We start from the raw sequence: 14104 nt of genomic DNA on the forward strand, positions 1-14104 counted from the left end.
CAACCCACTCAAGCAAGCCCCGGGCATTTTCGTGGCTTGGGCCCACTTAAGCTTGTAGCGTGGCTAGGTGTGATAATAATGATTTTTCACTTGGCATTGCATGTCGCTTGGCGTGCTTGAATTTTGTCGCTTTGAAGAGAGACATAGTGCTTGACAGAATAATTAGAATGGGCTTGTAGAGCCAATGCCTTTTATAGTCTCATTTTAATTCTTAGCGTGATAAATTGCATATTTATTTGGCATGGCACGTGGTCGTGGCTCGTGAAAGCGTGCATGACGAATTTTGCGTGCTCCGAACCGTGTCTTTTCTTAATAACGTGTCGCATTGGGCCAAGAATTTATTTGGGCCCAACCCTAGATTTTTGGGCCTCAACAAATATATTATATGAATGCGGCTGAGTTCTTGCAAATATGTGGTACCCTCTTTACATTATTTTATGTTTATTTAATATATATTATATGGATGGCAATATAAGAGAGATTGGAGGCCCAAGTTCAAGACCCCAATCTGAGCCCAAATTTTCGGAGGATTATATGCACGTGATGAAGGCCTCAAAAGGAAGGAAATCAAGGAGGACGATAATGAATCTGAACGTTCCAAAGCAAGGAAGAATCAAGCATATCAGAATATTTCAATCAATGCAATCCCACGGATTTAGGGGGGCTTCAAAAGGAAAGATTTTGAAGAAGAGTTGACATTTGGCCATTCAATGGCCAGTCCATGGGCTGACGAACGCCCTATACAAACCTCACCATGCAAAGCCCGAAGACACAACATCAGACAAACAAACTTATCTTTCGTCTCGCACTTTTTCTTTTCCTACACTTAGGATTTTATTTTTCAAGCACCTAGTGTAGTGAGTTCTTCCTTTTTCTAGTGTAAATTTATATTTTTCTTGTCATTTAAATTCTTGTTCGATTTATATTTCTTATCATTTAAATTAAAGTTTATTTCAATTCCTTTCCATTTCATTGTTATCGCACTTTAATTAAGTTTAATTTCAAGTTTGTTTATTTTATTGTTCTTATCGCTTTTATTTCGTTCTTGCTTTATTTATCGTTTTCAATTTATCCGTACGAAACCTAACCATCCTCGAGCATGAGGAAGTGAAAGAATCTAGGCTAAGAGGAGGTTCCTTGCTTGGCTGATCAGTCGTTTGGTCAGAAGTTGGAAGCGCAACACATCCATCTATTCATATTCCATTCAAGCCCAAATTCGGGGCTTGGTAGTGACACGCCCCGCATCCAAAAGAAGAAGGACCAAAAGTGCCTTCCGTCGGCCGCCCCTGTCGAAAAGAGGGAAACAGGTGTCTATCACCCTTGCCTAGGAAAGTAGATAGCAGTCCACTCTGGATGAAGAGCCTGCAGGTGATGGTGAAGCACCACTCGCTCGACTGACCTCGATCGCCTTTGTCCCTGCTGGGCCCCAGTTTCCTACTTTGTCATACCATTAAGAGAGAGAATAGGGCACTCACTTTTAAAGTGCCCAACTTGACCGCAATAAAAACAACCCTCACTGCCCCTATGACTAGGACCACTGATTTTCGAAGTTGTGGGCAATCTCTCCTAAAATGTCTCACCTGTCCATAGTTGTGACAGGTTGACCTAGTTTGCGAACAAGGATCCTTAGCCGTACTGGCCATTAATTGCTGCCTAGAATGTCGACTCCAAGGCGGCTTACGCCGCATCTTCGACTACCGTAACCGACCCACGCCTCCGCACCATCCATCGCTCGCTAAAGTGGAGCTAGATCCACCCTCTTTGATGGACCTTGACTCGGTCCACCAAAGCCGATGCGTCCTTGTGACACCTTGCTGAACCTCACTAAGCTTCTTCGCCATATGATCTGCTATTTGAGCCAGTGCCCTCATAATGGGATAAGTGGTGGCGGTGACCACTTCCTGAATATCCAGCCATAAACCCTCCTCAAACCGTCTGCACTTCTCTTCTTCAGGGGAATTAGTTCAGGGGCAAACCGGGATAATTCATAGAACTTGTGCTCGTATTCTAGCACGGACATCAACCCCTGTTTCAGATGAAGGAATTCAGATTTCTTTGCATTTTGGTACGATTGCGGATAGAACTGCTCGTAGAAGACATGTTGAAACTCCACCCAAGTGACGACACTAGGATCTGCAAGCCCTCTACGGACAGTCTTCCACCAATTATAGGTGTTCCCCTTCAAGAGGAAAGCTACCAACCGCACTCGGTCTTCATCAGTGCACTACAGGACTTCAAACACTCTCTCGATATCTGTGAGCCAATTCTCGACTTCAATAAGGTAACTGCCAAAGAATTCATGAGCTCCTAACTCCTTAACCCTTTTGATATCCGAGGCTTCAGATGATTACGCCTCCCTTGTAAAGTGTGGTGATAGTTCGAGTGAACTGGTCGAGTACATGATGCAAGTCCAGCTCATTCTCTCCAGCTCCCACACCGACAGGTGGAGGTGGTGGAGGTGGAATGGGCTCCCCAAGCTAGGGAAAACGGGTTCTCGTTCTGCCACGTCGAGGAGGCATAGTTCTATATGAAAGAAAACAGAGGAGCCATTAGTTTCAAGAATGCAAAGGAAGCATGAAATTCGAAGGAAAATGAACCTAATGCTTTGATACCAAGTTTACAGGACCCGCCCCGACTTCCTCGAACTTGGGATGAATCCTGTGGTATTTCCGACATTAAACTGATGTCGATCCCACTTACTAACATCAAACCTATTTTTCCAAAACAAGGAAAAGAGGGACAAGACTTATTACTGCCAAAATTTTGGCAGAGTTTCCCCAGAAAAATGGACATTCCCAAAATTTTCAACATGTTAAAAACACAATTATATACACCAACCAGCAGTGTGCATAAGATAATAAAATGTAATTTACATAATAGGCCTCTGGCCTTACATCCAACCTTAGCATGGGCGATAACAGAGCATATCTACTGAAATTCTATTTACAAGTGAAACATAAAGTTCAACGGAAATTAAACAAAGAAAAGTCATCCTACAAGAGATCAGGCTTGGAAGTGAGGATCTCGGTTCAGTCGCTCGGTACGAGTCTATCTACTACCTAGGGGGCGCAAAACAGAAAATTGTGAGTGGACAAAAACAAAGTTTTGTTATGTTAAAAACAACATATAGTAACCCCACCGTTTGAAAAACGATGCTAAAAACAACATGCATTCAAAACCGACATATATATATATATAATTAAGCCAAAAACCAAAGTGAAATCAGTATTCTCTATAGATTACTCACACCATCCCATTCAAAACCTTTCCCATTTTTCGCAAACTACTTTCTCGTAATCCGTGCCCATTGGCACGGCGAGCGAGGAAGTATCCTCACCGATAAACAAGAATGAATGTATAGGCATATATATACATATATGATATAGTATATATCTATATATAAGTATGACCACTACCAAACTTGTACAAGAGAAACAATCAAACCAGGGGATTGTTTGATTAGACCACATGGAAGAATCCTCAATTGACCATGTGGCTAGGGATGCTAATCAACACAAATTAGACTTATTAAACTGGAAACTAAGTTAAGGGAACAATGATTGGGTGGAATTTGGACGATTTAGACTAAAGTAAACTGACAGCAGCAAACAACTAAGTTGTGAATGAAATATGGATTAAGAGATAGCTAGAGGATTCTTCTCCACACATGGAACATATGCACACAAATCGATCTCCAGTTACTCTTTCTATAAAGTATGAATGACAAAGCCCCAAATTAATTGTGAATGCACTAATTAACTCTCAGATTTTCCTAAGTTCATTGAATTGGACTCAGCGACGCAATCAAATTATCCTTATCAAGTTCCCTATATGAACAGCATGATAGAGATACATATCAAAGATCATTAAGTTCTATGAAAATCATAAGCCTTGACAAGGCAATTGTAACTATGAAAAGCATGATACTCCTGCAAAGAATTTACTTAACGCAATCATGACTAGTGACTTTTACTACTTGTGAATATAAGTTCATAACGATTAGGTGAAACTCCCTTATATTCTAGCATCAAATCCCTGCATACAAACTAAGTATGCATCCTTAATAAACATGCAAGAATAAGTCCTCAATAAAATAGAAAAGTAAATCACATTCATACTTTATGAAACTATAACTGGAAGTAATCAATTCATGTAAAACATATGTCCATGGCTTCGAATTCACCTCTAACTAAGAAGAAATTCAGTTACACATGTTCATAATAATTGAAAAGCAATCTAGAATAAACATTTAAACTAATCAAGGGAAGAACTCTGAAAACCCCAATGGATGCAGCAGGTTCCGGCTCCACGTTCTTCTTCTCTCTTTCTCCTTCTTGCTACGGCACTCCAAAAAAACTCCCTTCTCCTGCGGCAACCTCTCCTTTATATATGTGGTAGATCTAGGGTAAAAGGGCCTAGCAGAAACCCACGAAATTAGGGTTTTGTTTGGCAGATTTCTTTAGGCATTATAGGGCCCAATAGAAACCCACGAAATTAGGGTTTTTAGGTTTCCTAATATGAAATTAATCCCCCCCTTTTCCAGTTGGAATTTAGGTCGAATAGGATTAGGATAAGGTAAAATAAAATAAAATCAGTTAGGGTTTTTTACTTCCCAGAAGCTGATTCTTGAATTAATTTCCCCATCTTTTTAGCACATTCCTAGCCTATTCGAACTTCAAAAACGTCCATCCATCTTGGCCCATGCATATGCTATCCATTCCAAGTCCAAAACTGCTCTAAAATGCTCTAAAATGCCCTTTCTTGCCAATCTTGCCATCTGGACCTACAATAGTACAAAAATAAGCTAAATCACTCTAATAAATGGGAATTAACTAAGTAAATGCAAAGAAATAAGATAGCAAAGTCGCATAAATATGCTCCTATCAGTACGCTTGTGACAAGTCCTACATGCGCAGACTAACCCCGCTAAGGGTCTACGAAACACCCCGTCAAGGGTGCCCGGGTTCTAACATATCCAAGTATCAGCAAATTCCAAGTATCCATTTCCTGTATTTCAAGTCCGGGGAGGTAAATTGGGTAATGCTAATATAAAGAAATTGGGCATTCACACCAATATAAAGAAATTCCGTAGAGAAAAGAAAAGGTATAAGTGCATGCAATCAAGAAAAAGCATTCTCATGAATTGACATTTCTAGATTAAGTAAAACAATAAACAGACACAATACAAACTCTGATTTGTAAAGAACAAGAGGACCATGTAGATAAGATCATGAAATAGATTTCTATTTTCCATTTCCATTTCAGGTTATTTATTTACTTACTTAAAATTTGACAAAACTAAACAAGTGGAAAATGATAAGTTTCTGTATTGTCTTATTTCACAAAATTCAAACTAAGTTAATTTCTTGGAATCACATACATTTATGGCAATGCTCACACTTGCATAAGATAAAGTATTAATTTGTAGCACTTATCTCGCGGTATATGATATTGGACCCCTGATATATTGATTCCATCATAACTCCCACTTCAAAATCACGCAAATCTCTATTCCCATAACTAAGGTAAACCTTGAACACAATCGTTAGTGCAATATATATGTATGTTTATATAAAATACTCGAAAGACACCACACATAACATAATTTGATCCATTTTCCAAAACCAAAGTTAATTGATATCCAAAATCAATTATAATATGATTAGAACATTAATATATTAATGCTATTGAAATAAAGTCAGCCATTAACATATTGATAAAATAAGCTGTAGTCTATGCTTCGAAGAAAAAAAACAATTAGTTATTCCAAATGAATAGCTAGTGTAAAGATTCAACGCAAATTAATTAAAGTTTTATTTATTTATTTACCTTTAAAATTTGTTTCGAAAACAAAAGAAATATAATAATAAAATTTTAAATTTCATCGAAGTAAACTCTCAGTTCCAGATATACAAGTGTGTAAAGAAAACGTAAACAACTGCAAACCACAAATTCAAATATGTAACAAAATTTATACAGAGGAATAATGTCAGAATGTTAATATTTAATAAAAATTTAGTGGAATAATATCATAATTAAAAAGGACCCAATTTCAATTAATTAGTTCGTAATTAATTGATTGGTTGTCTTTGAGCAATTAAAGACTTAAATATTTTCCAAAACGTTGAGCTATAATAATACCACATAAATTAGTCTGTAGGTTTTTTTATTTTCAAACACTAGCAGTAATTGCCCAAACATTAGCAACAAAATTATAAAAATATAAATGTACCAACAATATTTAAAGCAACTGAAATTGTATAGACAACGTGAAAACTGTAAAGGTTTAATAGACATATGGTTTCACATATATAATCAAACTTATGCCATGATCAAGACGCAACCTAACAAATATGATTTATTCGAAATATATGTAAGATAATACTTTGTTTACTACAGTTTGAACCAAGTGGCAAATGGTAATCTTATCAATCAAGTATTCAATTGAGACTTCAACAACAGTACAGAAAGAAAGTAGTTTTAATATACAAAGGCTTTAGATTGTTATAAAAATTATAGTTTTCCTTTTCCGTAAAGCCAAATACAAAAACTTTATATTATAAATAACATATAAACAAATCAGAAAGCTTTTAAGGTACAATGAAATTGAAGAAAAACAAATTGATAGGTAAGTAAAAGTAAAATAAATAATAAGGAGTTTGGTACGGTGAAGCACGTCAAAGACGCAGTCCTAAAGTCTTTGTAGCCTCCCTACGTGCAGGTACTGGCGGTCTACAAGACTCTAAGATACGACCCCTTGTACACAAACTCAAGATCCTCAATGAGCACGTTCATAGACGGATATAGGTATCTAAGTCACAAAACCGTTGCCAAAAATAATAATATAAGTAGAGAAAATATAAAAGGTATAAAAGGAGAGAATCAGATTGTGGTATGTAATATTCTGATGGTGTATTGTGGTTGTTCAAATGTGAAGGAGGAGTGGCATTTATAGGCATCCAATAATATATAACCTTCACCACATTAAACTAGAAAATTAAGGCATTCAATATAGAAATAAAACCTGAAAATTAATATGTATAACCCGCACAATAAATAAAATAAAACAACCAAAATAATTAAATAAATCAAAACGGTTAAATTTGTAAAACATTTTAAAATTCCAACAGGATTTGTTGGGACATGGTTCAGAATCTTTACACAAACAGCACAAGGCCATAAACAATTATCATTCAATTGATAAGTGGGTGATGGAAACTGTGTTGCAACTGCATATTACCACCACAAACTGTAATCTCACCGTCGCTCATCAAAATCTAACAACCACTTCATTCACAGCACATAATATCAACATGCATACTAACGAAAATCTTTTCCATTTACTCAAACTTAAACATCACAATCACTAAACTACATAACATTTTAGTTACAACCAACATTACTATCAAATAAATTCAATTTCATCCTACCTCAATTGAAGATTTTGATGAACACCGACCCACACTCACGAGATCACCTGGGATCTTCATTACTCCGGTTGTCCACCTTCACGGTAGCCGTGTATTTGACGCAGAGGATCAGCTGAATTTTTCATTACACACCTTGTCAATTTGGGATTTACAATTTCCTAAGAAGAAGAAGCATAACCCCCACTAATTTGGTTTTCGGAAAATGCCAACTCTCACCCAAGAATGCCTTCTTTTGACCCGTCTTTTCTTTTTTCTTTTCTTTTTCTCTAACTTTTAGTAACCGGTTACCCCCTTTCACAGGTTGCATTTCTATTTTAATTATATTTTCAAAATTTGAATTTTTTGTATGTACTTAATATACGCATGCACCGAAGAATCACCCCAAAAAGAGATTGAAATTAGAAATATATAACGAATTCTTATCTTAAATACGCCTCCTTTGGTGAGCTAGTTTGGAATGGTTAAGATAGGCTTCAAAGTATTGGATTGGGCTGGCTTGGACTGGGTAGGTTTTGGGTCCAATCCTATTCATTTTAACAGACTGAAATTAACTTCTTTTTTTTAATAAATCAGAATTTTTCTTATATTTTTTGTATTAACAATAATCATATGCAAAATCTCAAGCCCCAAATCGGTGTCTGAAACCTTCCCTCGATCGGTCAAACAAATCGCGTGACGAAAAACGAGAGAATCTTCACACAGGGAAGAGAAATGCAAACCGTTTTGGTTGCTGAGAAAACACAAGGAAATGTGAAAATACAATAAGAAAACAAAAACTGAATCTGATCCGATAAAGCTACGAAATGGGAGCGTTACACCTTCCTCTTCCTCATTCCTCTTCAGCAAACGAGCTCTTGAGCCATCTCTCTCTCTCTCTCTCTCTCTCTCTCTCTCTACAAAAATCCCTATCCCCGAATCCCCTCTTCTTCTTCTTCTTCTTCTTCCTCACTTCCAAATTCTAACCTCTCCTTGCCCAACTCCAAATCTACAAAAAAGAGTGGCAGTGGACCCACTTTCTTCTTCAGCTAGTAATTACCAACTACCCTTGCTCCGTTCTATCTCTGCACAGCCATTGGACCCACCAACCCAAACCGATTTCACCCATTTCACAAACTGAAGAACCAGCGAAGTTCAATGATGTCGTGAAAGAGATAAGAGCGAGACTGGGTAGAGGATACGGGAGAGAGAGAGAAGAGACAATATACCCATATAAAAGAGGAGAATAGATAAGCAGGAGCGGAAGATGACGACAGAGGTTTCGTTGTAAACCCACCTATGGGTTGGGTTTCATAACCATAGTTTATTTGGGAGGCCCATATCCAGTGTGAAACTTATTAAAGCCCACCAAACAATGGATAGAATTCACGTTCATTTTAATTGGAAATATCCAATCCAGTTCAGCCGATCAAACAGGGCTATCATATCGCTTGAGATCGTCCCGCTATATTGATAGCAATAGCAGCGTAGTCTTCATATTCTTATCAAAAATCTTTTTCTTCGAAGGATGCAGCAAACCCAGTCACCACCATCCAAACGCAACCACTCTCCTTCCCTCCTCCTCCAATGCGCAGAGCTCGTCCTTTCATGGCTGACCCCACAAGAACTCGCCACCATCTCTCTCACCTGCTCCACCCTCCACACAATTTCTAAGTCCATCACTCTCCGCCGAGCCTCCGACGCATCCAGAGCCTTCGAGAGTCATCCCATTCCATTCCACAACTCCGTCGATGAACACCCGTATGCCTACTTCATCTACACCCCATCTCAAATTCCTTCTTCCTCTTCTCAATTTTTAGGGCGCCAATCCTGGGGCTCCAGTTTTTCTGCACACAAATCGAACTCGGTGACTGGACTTGGAGTTCAAATGCTGCGTTTCGTGGACGATTCGGGAGAGTGTGAGTATGGGTGTGAATGCGAGGCATGTGGGGAAGAGGGAGATGGGGCTGATGGGTGTCCGTGTTTTGGTGGCTTTAACGACGTCGTTGCGGAGTGTGGGCCGAGTTGTGAGTGTGGGTTGGATTGTGGCAATAGGTTGACTCAGAGAGGGATTGAGATTAAGTTGAAGATTCTGAGGGATGGGCGAAAAGGGTGGAGTTTGTGTGCCGACCAGTTCATTCCAAAGGGTCGGTTTGTTTGTGAGTATGCAGGTATTCCAATAACAACCCACATTTAGGAATTGGATTTTGTTTTGAATAATGTATATGACATGTTGTGTTATCTGTTTGGTACTGTTAGTTATAGCACTTTAGCGCTTGTAAAATGTAATTGTTTCTAGTATGTATCCTGACGGTGTATGATTGGTTGTTTTGTGTTAATTTGAAATTGGTTGTGACTGGAGATGAGAAAAATGTTGTCTTGACTTTGCTGACATAGAATAGAAGTGTAGACAGATTTTGAACAATGTAATTGAATTTGGCACTCGTTTGATATTTTCTTTCATAAATAGGTGTGCACAAAGTCATACACATCAAGTAACTCAAAACCAAGACTAATTGTTGATATAGATGGCTCATGTGAGTAATTGTTCTGAAGCGAATCTTAAAATTGTTTTCAAGTTTATGAGTCTGCTGATATAGATGGCTGACTGCTCTCTGGCTTTGAATTTGTTGTCATTAGTAGAGGTTAAGGTTCTGTTATTTTTCTAGACAACAAGCTTTCCAATTGGATTAGGATCACTCTTTTTTCTTGTTATCCTGTTGGATTGATAAAGTATTGTTCAGATATGAAATATTCCTATCAACAAATGTTGGTGCAGCAATTACTGAAAGGAAATAATATACTCAGCTTTTCTGTTGAGTAATTATCATGTATTCTGGCACCCACCTGCTTGGGCATCTGGAACACAGAAAGGGTGTAGTCTGTGAACCAAACACGTAGAAATCATGATTGTTGGATCATCATACGTTTGGCAAGATCTTGAAAGAATGGTGGGAAGGCAGGACTGGAGGAAATTGAAGTTTGACAATAACAGATTAAGGAGCGGAATAGGGAAATGTTTGGGGACGATGGAAAGGAAAGAAGAGAAGAAGTTTAAGGGAGAATTAAGGAGCCGTCCTTTTTTCTTTCTTTATCCCTGCATCAACTGAGGTGCAGGGAACTGTAGACTGCTAATACGTCTGACCATACTGTTGTAAATGTTTAAAATTCACTAATGGCTTTCAGATGCTGCTGCTCAAGATTCTCCCCCGAAATTTTATTTGATGCGAAAAATCCTAAATTAGAAGTGAAAAATCTAATCCCATAAAAATGGATAATGATGCTTGTGGCGTTCTGAAGCCTATTCTCTGAGGCTTAGTTCCCTACAAATGATTGCATGTATGTTTATCTGTATTCTGTATGCATGCATGGGAATTTGATCTCATTCTGTCTCTCTCTCTCTCTGCACACGCACACACGTGTATGTATACATCCTGCAAGTTGGATTATATGTTTTAACATTTTTTACTTATTAATTGTTCTTTTTTTTTGGGGTGAGAAAGGTGAACTCTTGACAACCAAAGAAGCAAGATTGCGGCAGCAGATATATGATGAGCTTGCATCAGGTGGTCATTTTTCCCCTGCTCTTTTGGTAGTGAGGGAGCATATGCCATCCAGAAAGGCATGTCTAAGATACAATATTGATGCGACAAGAGTTGGAAATGTATCAAGGTTCATCAACCATTCGTGTGATGGTGGTAATCTATCCACAGCACTGGTGAGAAGCTCAGGTGCTTTACTCCCACGCCTTTGCTTTTTTGCTTCAAAAGACATAAAAGAAGATGAAGAGCTTACTTTTAGCTATGGTGAAATTAGGGAAAGGTCTAAGGGGTTGCAGTGCTTTTGTGGGAGCTCTTGTTGTCTTGGAATTTTGCCCTCAGAGCAGACTTAATTGTAGTTTTTTGCCTCTAGACTAAGTAGTCCTGTAGCTTGAATTCTGTCTTTGTAGGATATGTAGGAGGGAAAGGAGCAGTTGAGGGCACATTCAGGATTGTGCAATAAGTGGTAAAAATGAAAAGGGGAAAGAGAACAAGGAGAAGAAAATAGCACCATAAGTTTGTTAACTTATACCTAATACTTTAACTGAAATCTGTAATCGGTTTAACTTGCAATTTGCTATTCGGAATCGGATGCAGATGCAAATTTTGCAAAGTTAACGGTGGGCCAGTGTTCATGTGTTTCTTTTTCTGCTTTTATAAATGATTCCTCTTGTTTTTTCCTCTTCCTGTCTTATTATTTTTCCTACGTTAAGGTCAATTGGCCAAGGTTATTAGGAGCCGCAACTCAACACAATAGCTCTATGGTATCGAGTCTTTTGGTGGTTCAACTTTGTGCAATATCACATTCCTTCTATCAAAGCTTTGTACCAGCTCTAGCTAGGATTCAGTGTTTAGAGTTTAGAAACCGGTTTTTTACTCACACCTACACCGACAAAAAGATCATGTAGCATACTAGTCGTCGAAACAAATATTGAAATTAAATGAAAGAAACGAGAGAGATCATGCATCTCATCTACTATAGCTTAAAGTTTCTGTGCAGACCAGGGCTGGTTTTGGTGTTTCTAAATTCTCTCTTCAGCTTAGGGCCAATTCAGTGTTGCTTCAAGTTTCGGTTAGCTTTGTCTAATGCTGCTGTTGATGTAAATTGTTTGGATACTAAATTCATAATGGATGTTTTGATTGTTGAATCCAATTTATTTGCTCAATAATCCCTTATATTAACTTTTGTGCAAGAATAACTTTGTCATCCTTCATCTCTTAAGAAGAAAAAAGAAAAAAGAAAAAGGTTGGTGGCGCCGAAGGCAAGTTCTGGGCCTAGCAGGCCCATTCAGGAACTGAAAGCGAAGTGGCCCAAACCTGGAGGAATGCTATCCCAACGATTGCAGCTACCCCAACTCCTAAGTAAGACGTGATATTTTGGTTAATGAGTTCCAGCGACTGTTTTTGAGGTAAAACTCACCTCAGTAATGCAAATAAGAAAGTTAGGAACAATATATTTAGCCACGTTAATCTCTCTGCATGTATGATTGACCTACAATCATTTGACTATATATTTGCCCTAGCAGAAGGACGACAAGTTAGGATAGGAGGTAATGTAAACATATATTATAGATTGGGGAGAAGAAAAGAAGTATAGTTTTATGATAATGATCATGGATAGAGAAGCTACATACAAGCAATTGTAAAGAGAGAAATATTAAGGAAAGAAACACGAGATGCATTGAGTTATCTTATTATTCAAGTGTATCGATCATTGGCGAACATGAGGGGAACTTGACTCTCTTCCTCGTCATCTTCATCGTCTTGGGATGGCCTTGAAAGCTGAAGAGGGTCCAAGCTTTGTGAAGATGGCGCAGTCTTGGCTGCAAGGTCAAAATTAGAGGTGAAGCTGCACATGTTGATGAGATTAGTGGAAGCAGAGGAGTTGTTGGAGTAGGCAGGCTGCAACATCAAAGCCATGTTCTGCTGCTGCTCATGTTGTTGCTGTTGCTGCTGCTGCTGCCGCTGCTGGGAGCTGATCTGAAGGGCATTTGCAAATGCAAATCTACTGTTTATCAGCTGAGTTTGCACCATTGCAAGCTCGGCTTGCAAAGATGCAACCTGGACATTAATGCCACGACAGTAAACTAATTAATTAATAGATATTGTAACTGTCCTTTAATATTGGTCATGGAGCTTCAATTATATATGTGAACAATGATGCCATCTTATGAACAAAAGGTGAGAGAGCTTGCAGTTTTCCATTTTTATTTATTATTTCTTGAAGTTTTTTTGTTTTATTGAACATTCGTAGTCCGCGAAATTTGAACTCAGGACCCTATAGAAACTGCTAGTAGAGGGAGCAATTGATAATGTTTGGTGGCTATCAATGTTGAAATATTGTCAAAACCCCCTATGGAAAGTTTTGTAAGAAAAAGAAGTAAATTTATCAAGCCTGGTTTGTGCTTGCAACATCATCTCTTATCTCATGACATTAATTGACCAATAATTTCCATGAAGGCAATAATAGATCGGGGAGAGAGAACATATATAGGTATGTAAATGTGTGTGTGTGCGTGTGTGTTTTGATGATTAGTTAAGTAATTAATTAGTAATATGGTTAATATATATATGATGAAACCTGTTGTTGCAAAGCAAGAATGGTTGAGACACAACCATAGACGGGATCAGCGAGCCTAGCTTGAGCCTCATAAGAAATGGTGACGACGGCATCTTGGCGGCGGTTCAAGGGAATGTGCAACAAAAGCTTTGACACATTACTTGCCCCAAACACCTTGTGCACCGCTGCAAAGCGTGCAGCTCCTTGGTCTGAACCAAAATGGGGTGCAAATATGCACCCACTAATGCACTTCCTCCTCAGAAACTTGCAGGCTCCACATGGAGCTGCACCACCAACTACTACTGTACTGTTTGTACTAGTATTGGTTGTCGTTGCCGCCGCCTCCGTGTTAGAAGTAGGCCTTCCAGCGCCCCCAGATGTGCCCTTTCTTCTGCTTTCGGACGTGTAATGATCTCCTTGTACTGGCTGATCAGCCATAAAGAGCGAATGGAAATGTAAGGATTAATTTAACAAGTTGGCTGGCTAGCTAGCTATATAGCTATAGCTATAGGAAGGTAAAGAGTTTTGATTAATATTAGAGACTTTATTAATTTTAGCAGTAGTGCACGTTAGTCTCGTGAAATAGTTGGCAAGCTCAA

At 38.5% G+C, this 14104-nt stretch overlaps 2 protein-coding genes and 1 long non-coding RNA gene across 4 annotated transcripts; 1 reads left to right on the forward strand and 2 right to left on the reverse strand.

Moving 5' to 3' along the window:
• Positions 1 to 1771: 1771 nt before the first annotated feature.
• Positions 1772 to 8230, reverse strand: LOC103342300 (uncharacterized). 2 transcript variants are annotated; one of them, XR_016122752.1, is made up of 3 exons: positions 7431 to 8230; positions 2998 to 4783; positions 1772 to 2523 (listed from the first exon to the last, which is right to left on the reverse strand). It is a non-coding gene; the product is annotated as an uncharacterized LOC103342300 (long non-coding RNA). The 2 variants fall into 2 exon arrangements; XR_016122751.1 differs by lacking the exon at positions 1772 to 2523 and having other exon boundaries at positions 2811 to 4783.
• Positions 8231 to 8639: 409 nt separating this feature from the next.
• On the forward strand, positions 8640 to 12098 carry SDG20 (SET domain protein 20). Its single transcript, XM_008245912.3, has 2 exons — positions 8640 to 9577; positions 10910 to 12098. Exons 1-2 carry the CDS (start codon positions 8935 to 8937, stop codon positions 11296 to 11298), a joined length of 1032 nt encoding a protein of 343 aa, XP_008244134.2. The 5' UTR covers positions 8640 to 8934; the 3' UTR covers positions 11299 to 12098.
• Positions 12099 to 12525: 427 nt separating this feature from the next.
• LBD20 (LOB domain-containing protein 20) lies at positions 12526 to 14104 on the reverse strand. Its single transcript, XM_008245911.3, has 2 exons — positions 13527 to 14104; positions 12526 to 13006 (listed from the first exon to the last, which is right to left on the reverse strand). The coding sequence occupies exons 1-2, from the start codon at positions 13941 to 13943 to the stop codon at positions 12644 to 12646; spliced, it is 780 nt and encodes a 259-aa protein (XP_008244133.2). The 5' UTR covers positions 13944 to 14104; the 3' UTR covers positions 12526 to 12643.

This window comes from Prunus mume, linkage group LG8, assembly GCF_029339155.1.
Source record: "Prunus mume cultivar Tortuosa linkage group LG8, ASM2933915v1, whole genome shotgun sequence".
Lineage (NCBI taxonomy): Eukaryota > Viridiplantae > Streptophyta > Magnoliopsida > Rosales > Rosaceae > Prunus > Prunus mume.